The sequence below is a fragment of the Diachasma alloeum genome, unplaced genomic scaffold (assembly GCF_001412515.2).
Source record: "Diachasma alloeum isolate Michigan unplaced genomic scaffold, Dall2.0 Dall_scaffold_00607, whole genome shotgun sequence".
In the NCBI taxonomy this organism is placed as follows: Eukaryota; Metazoa; Arthropoda; class Insecta; order Hymenoptera; family Braconidae; genus Diachasma; species Diachasma alloeum.
The window spans coordinates 87,719-100,740 of NW_021680739.1; the positions used below are offsets into that span (position 1 = coordinate 87,719).

General features: G+C 35.9%; 1 protein-coding gene across 1 annotated transcript in view; it reads left to right on the forward strand.

Annotated features, from left to right (window-relative positions):
* Positions 1 to 11,502, forward strand: part of LOC107043612 (protein O-mannosyl-transferase TMTC2) — a 45,168-nt gene extending 33,666 nt beyond the window's left edge. Inside the window, exons 5-6 of the mRNA XM_015265175.1 lie at positions 181 to 1,072; positions 11,402 to 11,502. Of these exons, the coding sequence (XP_015120661.1) occupies positions 181 to 1,072; positions 11,402 to 11,502 (993 nt within the window). The remainder of the gene's footprint in view (positions 1 to 180; positions 1,073 to 11,401) is intronic.
* Positions 11,503 to 13,022: the final 1,520 nt, after the last annotated feature.

Below are 13,022 nucleotides of genomic sequence, written 5' to 3' on the forward strand. Positions count from 1 at the left end.
CTCTCTCTCTCTCTCTCTCTCTCTCTCTCTCTCTCTCTCTCTCTCTCTCAGTTTTTGGTAGATTCTTGGTTACTTTCATGCGAACTTATTTATCAACTCCCCACCCCTAGGCAATAAATTCCAACCCTCCTTAATTGCAGTCTCTTCCAAAAAAAAACCCACAACTCTTCTCAATTCCAGGAACGTGAAAGGACCTGGCCACGCAACCGTAGCGTGGGAATCTTGTGGAGTGGTCTCTTCCTAACGATCCTCGGTAGAATAAAAATTGGTAATGCAACGACCCCGGAGTTCGCCAGTGCGGACAATCCCACAGCTCGACATCCCTCCCGCGTAACCCGGACCCTGACGTTCCTGTACCTCCCAGCAGCGAGCCTCCGGATGTTCTTATGTCCGACTACCTTGAGTTTCGATTGGTCGATGGATACAATTCCGAGGATAATATCATTGACCGATCCAAGGAATCTGGAGTCCGTCTGTCTGTACGTCGTGCTGGTGACAGCGGGTTTGTGGGTAGTCCAGCAGTCAAGGATTGAGATTTACGTGAGGAATCGAACAATGGAGAAGACAGGATCGCTTGTCAGGGCGTCTTCCAAGTGCTCAGTCTGCGATAATCGGAAAATTGGGGGCTGTCATACTGAAGGCTGCAGAGTTGCCAACAACAACAATAACAGCGATAGCATCGACTGCTGCTGCTCGCTGAAGCCGAGTCCTGCATATGCCGAGTTTGGTGCTAGATTCGGGAGGACCAAATCAGTGACCATTGTCATCATATCGCTGGGATTTCTGGCGCTGCCGTTCATCCCTGCCAGCAACCTCTTCTTCTACGTGGGCTTTGTCATTGCTGAAAGGATTCTGTACCTGCCAAGTGTTGGGGCTTGTCTCTCTATTGGGGCCTGTATTGCTGAGACCTACAGGATTGTCAAGCATGGCTCTAAAACTTGTGGGAAGCTTATTCTGGGGGTCACAATGGTTCTGCTGTTCTGCATGGCTGCGAAGACTCTCAGGAGGAACATCGATTGGCATAACGAGGAGAGTCTCTATCGATCTGCCCTCCATGTCAATCCACCCAAAGGTGAGTCAATTATTTTTAGGTTTTCTAAGGAGAGACCGCACTGAAATTTCAAAATCGTAGGGGCCTCTATTTCGATTAGAGTGGAATAAAGTGGACACCTTTGACTTTTTAAAAATCAAATATCCATAACTCAGAAACAGATTTATCAATTGAGTTTAGTCTAGGCTCCTCACAAGGGGGAAGAATTGTATTTTTTATTGAAAAAAATAAGTCCATTTCATCAACAACTTAATAAGTCGTCAACATTTCAAAAAAAAATCAATAGTGTCCATTTATTTCCCTTTCTCCCTATCATGCTAATGAGTTTTAATGTACAAATATGAAAAATTGAGTGTTGGTTTTGTTGAGACAAAATTCGAAAAACATAAAAAATATAAATTTTTGATAAGATTATTTAGTCATGTTTCTGTGCATATTGTCCTATCGTAGAAAGGAGAAAGGAAATCGATCGCGAAATATCTTGAAAATCTCGAATCACTGTCACCGTAAGACTGAAACCGAAGCGCCACTACGTGAGGAGATGAGAAGGCGCGTGCGTAGCACGCGCGGACCATCTCGTGTATGTAGAAACCAAAATGTTTGAGTCAATCAGTAAGGAATTGCATCTTGAGGGATCTTTCAAAGATTTTCTTCATCTAAGGTCTGTTTCTGACCAATAAAAGGATAAAATTTTTATTTATTTGGATCGAGTATATGATTGTCTGATACGAATTCAGGACTTATTTGTAATTGGTGAATTTTTATTTCATGTAATTGAAACGTTTTTAATGCAAAGACAACATTCAATTTGTGGTAAGAATGTTTTCGCTCTGAAAATTATTTTTATCCGTCGGTTGAGTTGGCCCTGTCAATTGGGATTTGACATTTAATTTTGAAGTGAAATTTTATATCCGGGGCTGTCTCATTTTAATATCTTCGGAAATTCCTATTCTTAGTATAGCATGATGATGCACTTGTTGCCATGTTGTTTATTATTCCGCCTCCCATTTCATTAATTGATGTGAAATGTAAATTCTGTTATACTCCTCACAATTTGTGAAATGTTCGTTAGTGAGAGCTCGGTGAAGTTCAATCGAAATAATTGAATACAAGCTTTCTCTGTTATTACAGGAAATAATGAGGTAATTGTTGATGGGGAACAGTTCCATTCGGTAACCCGAAATCCATGGTCCTGAACATTGGAGTTGTGTTTGTAATTTGGTTCACTAGTTATCGAGAATTTTTTTTTGAATATCCGCGGAAAGTAATGAAAAAATAGCCTGTTTTAATCAGATATCTTAAATTAAATTCAATAATCAAGTTCCAGTAAAATTTTATATTTTGGTATAATAAAAATACCCATAAATGGGATTTTTTCATAACTAATTTGATCTTTGGAGCAATATTGATCCCCTTAAAAAATCCTCCGTTTAGGCTGAAATAATAATAAGCACTTTACCGTGTGGTTTATTATTCTGCTTCACATTCTATTGATGAAAGTTAATCAATATGTAATATAAATTCTCTTATACTCCTCTCGGTTCTCGAAATATTAATGAGAGAAAACTCGCTGAGGTTCAATCGAAATAATTGAATAGAAGCTTCCCTTGTTATAACAGTAAATAATGATGCAATTGTTGATGGGAAATAGTTCTATTCGATAATCAGACATTCGAGCTCTCGAGCATTGGAGTTGTGTTTGTAATTTGATTCACCAGTTATCGAGAATTTTTCATTGTGAATATCCGGGGAAACTAGTAGAGCAAAATAGGTTGTTTTAATCAGAAATTCTCAATGAGATATTTTCAGGGCTCTTCAAATACTCCCCCCCCCCCCAACCGCAGTTCCACTCTAGTTTCCGGGTATTCTGAAAAGAAATGAATAAATTGAATAGACACATTCATCCTCTCATTCAGCTTTCGCTACCAAATTGGCATTTATTTTCGTGTCAGTCGGAAAGTAGATGCCGGACTCGGTAGTTTGTCAAATGTTTTGGTTAATAATTCAGGGATGCGCGGGGGTATACAGTCACTTTGATTAATAATTGAACTCGAATACCAATGGAACTGGGCAATGCAAGTATGAATGGTTTTAATGAAGCTGAAAATTTCAGTTCTGTTGAATTATTGGGGAGAGAGGGGAAACTTGTGATTGTGTATTAAGTAATCATGAATTTCATGCATTTGTGGGTGAGTGATTATTTTTATGTAATTGGGAATGGAATTGGAATGGAATGGAATTTTAATGCAGCAGTTTCTGATTTATTTAGTATTGTATAAACTTCAATGTCTGAAAGGATTAATTCTTCGGAGTCAGAATTAATGTTTTCAATAGAAGTCATTTTTGGGGGGAACCTTACTCCATTTTTCTATTATTTATTGATAATTATATTTTGAATTAATCAAATTGATACAGTTTATTGTGAATGAAGATTGTGGAATTTCAGTGTATATAATTTTTGACAGACCCCGAAATTTTCTAGTGCCAGGACTCGATTTTTTCTTATGTGTTATGAAAAAATTGAATAATTTCTACTCCAACCGGGTCGTAGTGCTGTAAAATAATTATGAAAAAATCATAATTTTTGAGTTAATTCTATCGACCGCAGTAATTATTCATAGATAAATTTTCAATTGGCTTTTCGGTCTCTTTATTAATTAAATTAAATAGGTTACACCAAAGTTTCAACCCTCATTGGAGTCCTCTTCAGGGTGAATACAATTGTAAACAATCTGTGAAAAATAACAGAAAGAAAATAAAATTATAGAAAGCAGTCAACTACATAAATTATGTATAAATAGTCAAATTGAGAGAATGATTGCAAACATCGCAAATAAAATTCATTAGCCCATGATGAGCTTTGTTAATAACAGCCAGATTGTAATATAAATTATTGTAAGTGGAAAGTTGAGGTTAGAAAGCCACTGGCTCCAATTCCGTGTCAAAAGTGACTGAGTTTTGGTTATTAAAATGATCTGAATAACCAAAAACGACGCAGTCAGCCAAATTAAGGAAACTAACAGCGTGTTATGTTAAACAAATTTAATAAAAACCAGTTGATTTTACAATAAAAACAGTCACGCTGCAACAACATGTTATGTTATTATGACGCTCAACTCAACACAACTTGCAATTCACAAATACATGAAAACTGACGTGAGCAAGAAACCTAGGGTGGTGAAAGTTCCCTATGACCAAAAGTTACTAGATTCCAACAATAAAAGTCATAATTAAAAATTGAGACGACAGCATTGAAATGATGTTGCTCAATGTGCTATGAGATCGCAAAAAACTTTTTCCTATTTAATTAGCAAACTATAGACCGAGGCTAATCGATCTACATCAGACCGGAAATTAACAGAATTGGATTTTCTCGTGATGTGAATAATCTCTAATACATTACGTTTATATTGTTGTTTCTCCATTCCCAAGATCTTTACTCTATTGTAGTCGAATCGATGGTCTTGATAATGCCTAAAGGAGGTTAGGCGGTGTATGAGGTGAATTTGAGAGTGAATTTCTGTGGTTCCCGGTAGCTTAGTCAGTAGGAGTGCCCGGCGCGTTCTGGGAGATCCAGTTTCGATTCCCGGCTGGGCGAAGCGGAAATTTTTTCTCCCTAAATTCTAATTCTCTTAGAATTTTTTTTTTTGAGATCACTTGCATGTTTAGTTAAAGCTGTGAATTTCGAAAGAGACAGGTTCACGTTGTTTTTGTGTTCCTTAATCCTTACATGTAGTGGTCTCCTCGTTTGTCCGATGCACAATACTTCACAGCCATCACAAGGAATCCCGTATACGAGATTTGTCTTCATCTCTAGAGCGAGTGGATCCTTACTTGTTTTAACATATTTCCCAGTTTGTTAGGATTACTGCAGACACTCTTCTCAGTTGCTGAGTTAGACCATCGATGAAAGGTAGAACCAATTTAGGTGCTTCCGGTACGGCTGCTCTCACAGGTCAATTGTTGCGTTCTCTCTCTTTCAAAACTCTGAGTCTAGACTTTATGTGATGCTCAATAAACTCCTCAGGATAATCATGATCCAGGACTGTATGTTTGATGGACAGTAATTTCTTTTGTCTGAAAGTTGGATGACTAAATATAACAGCCCTGTCAACCAACATATATACTACTCCTCTTTTCTGAGACGATGGATGATGAAACTTGAAGTTTAGATAATGACCCGACCAAGTCGGTTTCTTGTACCAGTCGGTTATGATGGAGTTTCCTTGGCGAATCAGCCTCAAATCTAAAAAAGGAATGCTACCATTTGACTCTTCTTTGAAAGTAAATTGTAAGCGTTCATGATGGCTGTTAAAACATCTGACTACATCTTAAATTAAGTTTGCGGGAACCGCGGTGATGATATCATCCACATACCTTTTATAGAACGGAACTTCAAAGCCAAGATTAGCCAGACAAGTAGCTTCTAAGTCTTGTATAACCATATCAGCTAAGACTGAAGCGAGTGGAGACGCCATAGGAAGACCAAACTCTTGTTTATAAAACTTGCCGTTGGCTTTGAAAGTTGTGGAAGACATGGGGAACTTCACAGCGTGTGTCAACTCTTGGAATTCGATTTCTGTATCGAATTTGTGCTTTCTCTTCTCCATGGATTTGATGACGAGGGGAACGTTTGTGTATGGAGAACTCACATCCAAAGATACTAATGGGTAATCAGGTAGAATTGTTACTTTGGTGATGTCATCATGAAAATCGGAGCTGTTCTTAACTTCAGAGAAAGAGCCTCGGCAGCCACTAGAGATGATCTTTTGTATATACGATGACAGTGCATAGGTGGGACTACCAATAGACGAAACGATGGGTCTGAACGGAACATCCTTTTTATGAATTTTAGGCAAAGCGTATAACCTCGGGCAAACACCATTCGTGCATCGTAAGAATTTCCCTAGCGAATCAGATATATAACCACCTTTGACCCAGGATTTCACCAAATCATTAGTTTTCCTCTCAGTTGCTAATGTTTCGTCACGTTTAAGTTCGGAATACATGTTTTTGTCTTCCAGAAGTTTAAGAACTGCTTCGTTGTATCTACCTTTGGAAAGGATGACAGTGACATTTCCTTTGTCAGCTCTGGTGATAGTTAGATCCTCATGCTCTTTCAAGAATCTTTTTAAATGCGTGACATTATCAGGGGGTTTTTTGTTGTCGAGTCTGTTTTTATGGCTTGATATGATGTTCACGAGTTGACCTCTGAGTTCTTCTCTGTCTTTCTCATCTACCAACGTTATTTTTGACTCCACTTCAGTGATCAAGCTGTCAGTTGGAAAGTTCTTCTTGTTGTATTCGAATCCGTGTCCTGGACCAAGAGCTAGTAGGTTCCGCAGATCGTCGGGGCCTACGACTGATGATAAGTTGATTAACCATTTCGAATGATTCGACGGGAATTTTATGTTGGGGTTCCCTTTATTAGCATGCCTATTAGGCGGTTGGTTCTTGTTCTCGAGGAGTAATTTAAGCTTATTGATAAAACGTTTCTTGCTTTGTGTTTTCATTTTTCCCAGTCGCATGTTCCATGAACTCGTTCATTATTTTCGATGGTAATGAGGAGTTAAATGTTATCCTCAGTTTTCTAATGCTGCCCCTCAGTATGTTAAGTGTTATGTTGCAATCATTAATGAAAATATTAAGAATTTTTTGACAAAATAGAGTTGTTGTTTTTGTCAATTTGTTTTTACACTTGTTCTTGACCACAGATAAGTGTTTAAAATTCATTCTGCCAAGATGACAGGGCACTACCCGCTCTTTTCTACACCTCAAGAGAAACACCAGTTTTTGGGTTTCAATGATCTCATTTTCGAAAAGACTTTCAATTTCTTGAGGTTGATTTTGGTTTTAGTTCCAAATTTATTGGATACCAAGTTGAAGAAGTTCGAGGGACATTTTTGTTTTAAACCTTCCATAATTATTCTTGCGTTAATTTTATCGACCGCAGTAATTATTCATAGATAAATTTTCAATTGGCTTTTCGGTCTCTTCATTAATTAAATTGAATATGTTACACCAACGTTTCAACCCTCATTGGGGTCCTCTTCAGGGTAAATACAATTATAAACAATCTGTGGAAAATAACAGAGAAAGAAAATGAAATTATAGAATGCAGTTAACTACATAAATCATGTATAAATAGTCAAATTGAGAGAAAGATTGCAAACATACCAAATACAATTCATTAGTCCATGATGATCCTTGTCAACAGCGAGATTGTAATATAAATTATTGTAAGTGGAGAGTTGAGGTTAGAAAGTCACTGGCTCCAATTCTGTGTCACAAGTGACTGAGTTTCGGCCTTTTAAACTTAGTCATCCAATTTTCAGACAAAAGAACTTACTGCCCATCAAACATACACTCCTGGATAATAATTATGCTGAGGAGTTTATTGAGCATCACATAAAGTCTAGACTCAGAGTTTTGAAACAGAGAGAACGCAACAATGGACCTATGAGAGCAGCCGTACCGGAAGCACCTAAATTGGTTCTACCTTTCATCGATGGTCTAACTCAGCAACTGAGAAGAGCGATAACTAGGCATAGTCTTGGTGTGGTCTGCAGTAAGTAACAAACTAGGAAGTATGTTAAAATCACCTAAGGATCCACTCGGTCCAGAGATGAAGACCAATCTCGTATACTCGATTCCTTGTGGTGGCTGTGAAGGATTGTACATCGGACAAACGAAGAGACCACTACATGTAAGGATTAAGGGACATAAAAACAACGTGAACTTATTCCCTTCGAAATTCATAGTTTTAACTAAACGTGTAAGTGATCAGGACCATCGGTTCGACTACAATAGGGTAAAGATCTTAGGCACGGAGAAACAACAATAAAAACGTAATGTATTAGAGATCATTCATATCACGAGAGAACCCAATTCTGTTAATTTCCGGTCTGATGTAGATCGATTAGCTTCGGCCTATAGTTCGCTAATTAAATTGGAAAAAAACTTTTGCGATCGCGCTGTACATTGAGCAACATCATTTCAATGCTGTTGTCTCAATTTTCAATTATTACTTATATTGTTGGAACCTAGTAGCTTTTGGTCATAGGGAACTTTCGCCACCTTAGGGTTTCTTGCTCATGTCCGTTTTTATGTATTTGTGAATTGGAAGTTGTGTTGAGTTGAGCGTCATAACAACATAACATGATGTTGCAGCGTGGCTGTTTTTATTGTAAATTCAAATGATTTTTATTAAATTTGTTTAACACAATACGCTGTTAGTTTCCTTAATTTGGATGACTGCGTCGTTTTCGGTCATTCAGATCATTTTAATAACCAAAACTCAGTCACTTTTGACACAGAATTGGAGCCAGTGACTTTCTAACCTCAACTCTCCATTTATTTACAATAATTTATATTACAATCTGGCTGTTATTGACAAGGCTCATCATGGGCTAATGAATTGTATTTGGTATGTTTGCAATTTTTCTCTTAATTTGACTATTTATCCAAGATTTTTGTAGTTAACTGCTTTCTATAATTTTATTTTCTTTCTGTGTTATTTCTCACAGATTGTTTATAATTGTATTCACCCTGAATAGGACCCCAATAAGGGTTGAAACATTGGTGTAATACATTTAGTTTAATTAATAAAGAGACCGGAAAGACGATTGAAAATTTATCTATGAGAGATTATAATTATTTAAACCTCACGCACGTTTTATCATCGGTCACCCCATGAATTTGAAAAAGACTTGGAGTAGATCCTAATTACTTAGAACATCTCCTGAGTAACTTCATTAATGTGGAATGATTTCACTAATTGTTTTTTTTTCGAATTAATTCTCTCATATTCGTTTAGTTATTTTTATTTTCATTCTCGAGAGGTTCACAAACTATCATTTTTTTGTATGCAACTTTCACTGTTGCCCGCTTCTTCAACATTCATTGAATAAAAGAATGATCAGATCTCTCTATTCTAGGGTTTTTCATCTCTTCTTGAGGAGTTCGATTCCATTCCGTTTGTTTATAAGCACTCGTGTTTATTGAAGTCGTTTCTGACGAAATTACATATTATAGGGAGTGATCGATTCTCCATTTATTATTATCCGAATTTATTTAATTTCCCGCTGCGAAAAATCTTTCTCAACCGAAATTGTTTATTTCAGGATCATTTTATCACTAGCGCTGCCGCGGCCGCGACGACGATGCCCTTTCATTATGCCTTTTCTTATTTTTTTCCTTGTGTTTCTTTCTCAAAATTGATTATTTATCATCGTCTTATTAAATTGAGTGTTAAAATTAATGGACACAATGCTTATCGGTTCATCACCTGTTCAATTTGAATATTTCAATAAGAGATCCACTAATTCTGAATTTTAGTGCGCACTGAACGATGTTCTAACTATAATTCTCATCAAAATGCCATTCAGAATGCAAAACAATATTTATTAATTATGTACAACGCCCTTTTGGCCAAAATTCACTTTTTTTCCATTTTTCTGGCAAATTATTGATCGGATTGACGCGAAATAATATACCGTTTCTGCGTTTTATCATTATTGGCTGACTCACGAAGTTTCATGGCAGTGCAATCATTTTTCTGCATTTTTTTAATAAGTTTTGTGAATTTTTTAAACGGTTTACAAAAAAGGTCGGAAAATGATTACACGATCATCAAATTTCGCGAGTTATTAAGCAATGATAAGACGTAAAACCGGTATATTTTTTCCCGTCAATCCGATCAACAATTTGCCAGAAAAATTAAAAAAACGTGAATTTTGGCGAAAAGGGTGTAATATGTCCTTAAAGTTCTCACAATCAAGAATTTTATAGTGTTTGCAACCCTATATTTATTCTCCTTCACACCTTTACGAAAGCATTTAATTATTGCTGATGGAAAAATTATATGACGGATTCTGATGCTCCTTCACTAATTCGGAGCATTTTCTTCTCATTCATGGTCTTCATGCCAATTCTATTCGACGATGCCATGAATTAGAAACTGATGAATTATACGAAATTTTTTCAAATTCTCCATGAAATCCCGAAATTCTCGTGAATTTTGCTTGAAAAGCTTGAAAATTTTTGTGAAATTATGTTCTCAGATTTTTTAAATCATATTCTTCTTTCCCATTTCAATCAGAGTGTAGTAGTTGGGGTTACGTGACTCCTGCACATCAGTTTTATTGGGCAGATTCCACCTTTTCCTATCAATTATTTACCCATGGTTAATTCAAAAATTTTCTAATATTTGAGACATGCAGAAAATTTCCTCTAATTTTCGAAGAACTCGTACTTTTATTCGATTTTTTTCTCAGAAAACCTCATAGTTTTAAATTGTCTGGAAAACTCCCGAATCATCTTACATGCAGAAAACAACCGACAATTTCCCTGATTTTTTAAGGAACGTGTGAACTTCCTTAAAGTTCCGATAATTCATATTTATCCTATTGGAGACGCATTTTGTGAAGAATTTGAAACACATCGTCATTAATTGCCAAAAATCTTCTGCTAATATGAGCATTCCTTAGGAATTGGATCTCCTCTCAAATTTTCATATTTCTATTGGTCTTAACAGTTTCAGCTTTGCATTATTATCTCAGTCAAGCTAAAAAGCTCATTTTTCACATTCGTTAGCGCCGCCGCGGCCGCGACGTTGATGCTCTTTCATTATGTCTTTTTTTCATTTTTTTCCTTGTCTTTCTTTCAAAAAATAATGATTCATCATCATCTTATTATACTGAGTGTTCAAATTAATGAAAGTAATGCTTATCGGTTGATCGGCTAATGCTGAATTCCCGTGCTCTTTGAATGAGGTTCTTATGATAATTATAATCAAAATTCGATTCAGAGTACAAATCAATAATTGCTAAATTTCTCACCATCCAGAATTTTTTGGTCTGCGCCACCTCCTTTACTCTCCTTTAGATCTTTACAACAGCATTCAATTATTTTTCTAGAAAAATTATAAGACCGATTCTGATACTCTTTGGCTAATTTGAAGTATCTTCTCCTCATTCATCATTTTTCTCACAATTTTATTAGATATTATAGGATTTGAAACTAGAATCATGAATCATCTGGAATTTTTTCAAATTCTCTATAAAATTCCGAAATTCTTGTGACTTTTTTTTTCATGTTTGTAAAGTGGTTGAGAATCCGGGGAATTTCTCGAATTTTCAAATTATGTTCGAGCTCGTGACTCCTTCACATTAGTTTTATTTGGAAAATTCCATCTTTTCTTGTCAATTGTTCTCCCATTTTGTATTCAAAAATTCTCTAATGTTTGAGATACCCAAAATTTCCTCTAGTTTTCGAAGAACACGGTTTTCTCGAATTTTCGATTTCGTCGAATTTTTTCAGAAAACCTTATAATTGTTTTGAATTCTCCAGAAAATTGGCGTATCATCTTACATCCAGAAACAACTGGCTATGCTGTGAATATCGTCATATCGTGTTTCCAGCACAAAATTGAAAATAAAAACTTGAAGTGACAGTGTGACTTCTGTTCTATCCTTTTCCGTGAATCTGAAATTCATGTTAATGCTTCACAGAATATGACACAAATATCACCATTCTTGTTCTCTACAATTTTTAAATTTGGATATTATTATTTTTTCAAAGTGGAAAGATTGATCATGGCTTTCATTGTGTCGCATTCAAATTCTATAATCTCATAATTCTAGCTATTGATTGTAATCAACTTTGGAGAAAACCTTACTAAACGCAACATTAAGAAAAATAAATAATTCTATTTTCAATTTGGACAAGTATAATTGTCTCAGCATCCGAAACTATCGAGTAATTAGGTACAGAATGTTTATACATTGAATGAGAATTCAAGTAACTTGAGAGTTTTTATCTTCATGCTTGAATTGCCGTAAATTTTCAGTGAAATTTTTTATTTCTTGACTTTTCCTTCTTAAACTCCTAAAATTTGCTATTAAAGTGTCATTAAAATTTCAATTCTTTTTTTCAACAGTATATCTACTATTTACTCATAATTATGAGGGAATATTTGAAAAATATGGAAAAAAATAGAAAGTCGCCTTTCGAAGTAGACTAATGATTTAAAAATTGTTATTTTCGAAGACCATGCCTTTTTTCTACAAATGATTCCATTATAATCAATTTTTTTTTACTAAAAGAATAATTTTTCCTGAATTGTACTGCAACTGAATTGAAAAAAATTATATTTTTCGGAAATTTGAACCATTCTATTATTTATTCCTATAAAAAGAATAGTGAAAAAAGCAAGTATTTATGGAATTTTGTTCCAAAGCCGCTACCCTGGAGATCAAGAATGACGGTACAATGCCGGTATAGCGTCGTTGTTACGTCGTTGATTTTTATTGTCAATTTTGGGGCTAGAAAAGGAGAAATGACCTCTAAAACCATTATAAAACTTGATATATATGAGGTATTTATTCATATTGGTACCGTTAATTGCATTGTTATTTATCAATTAGATGAAATTATTTTTAGTATTAAGAATGATGATAGAAGCTTGTAGGGGGAATGCCGCAAGATGGCGGTAGCGTTAATTTCCCGCTCGAATCGGTAAAGTTGACAGTAGTCGTAGACCAGCCTGGTCCGACCAGTCGTCTGCCGAGCTAGTTAACGGGTGTGCAATGTTGCCGCATGTTTTATTATTTTATTTTAGGTAATTAAAAGTGTACAGGAGATAGGAATTGCATCGGATATATTTTCGTATGATTAACTTTAGAAAATAATAATTATTTTTACATTGTTTTAATTTATTTTATAACGTGTTTATTAGGGGGGGGGGGGGGGGGGCATGATAATACAGAGTTGCAAATTCTTGCCAAGGGGAGGGGATTTCAAAATTTATCTGAGCCACCCCCCAACCCTGCGTTCGCATGCGTCAATTAAATAAAATAAAAAATTTCGTTATTTAAGATTTCGCGAGGGGGTGAAAGGGGGAGATACGACGGCGTAGGGTCGCAAATTTTACACAAGGGGAGGAGGTTGCCGAATCTGACTGAACCACCCC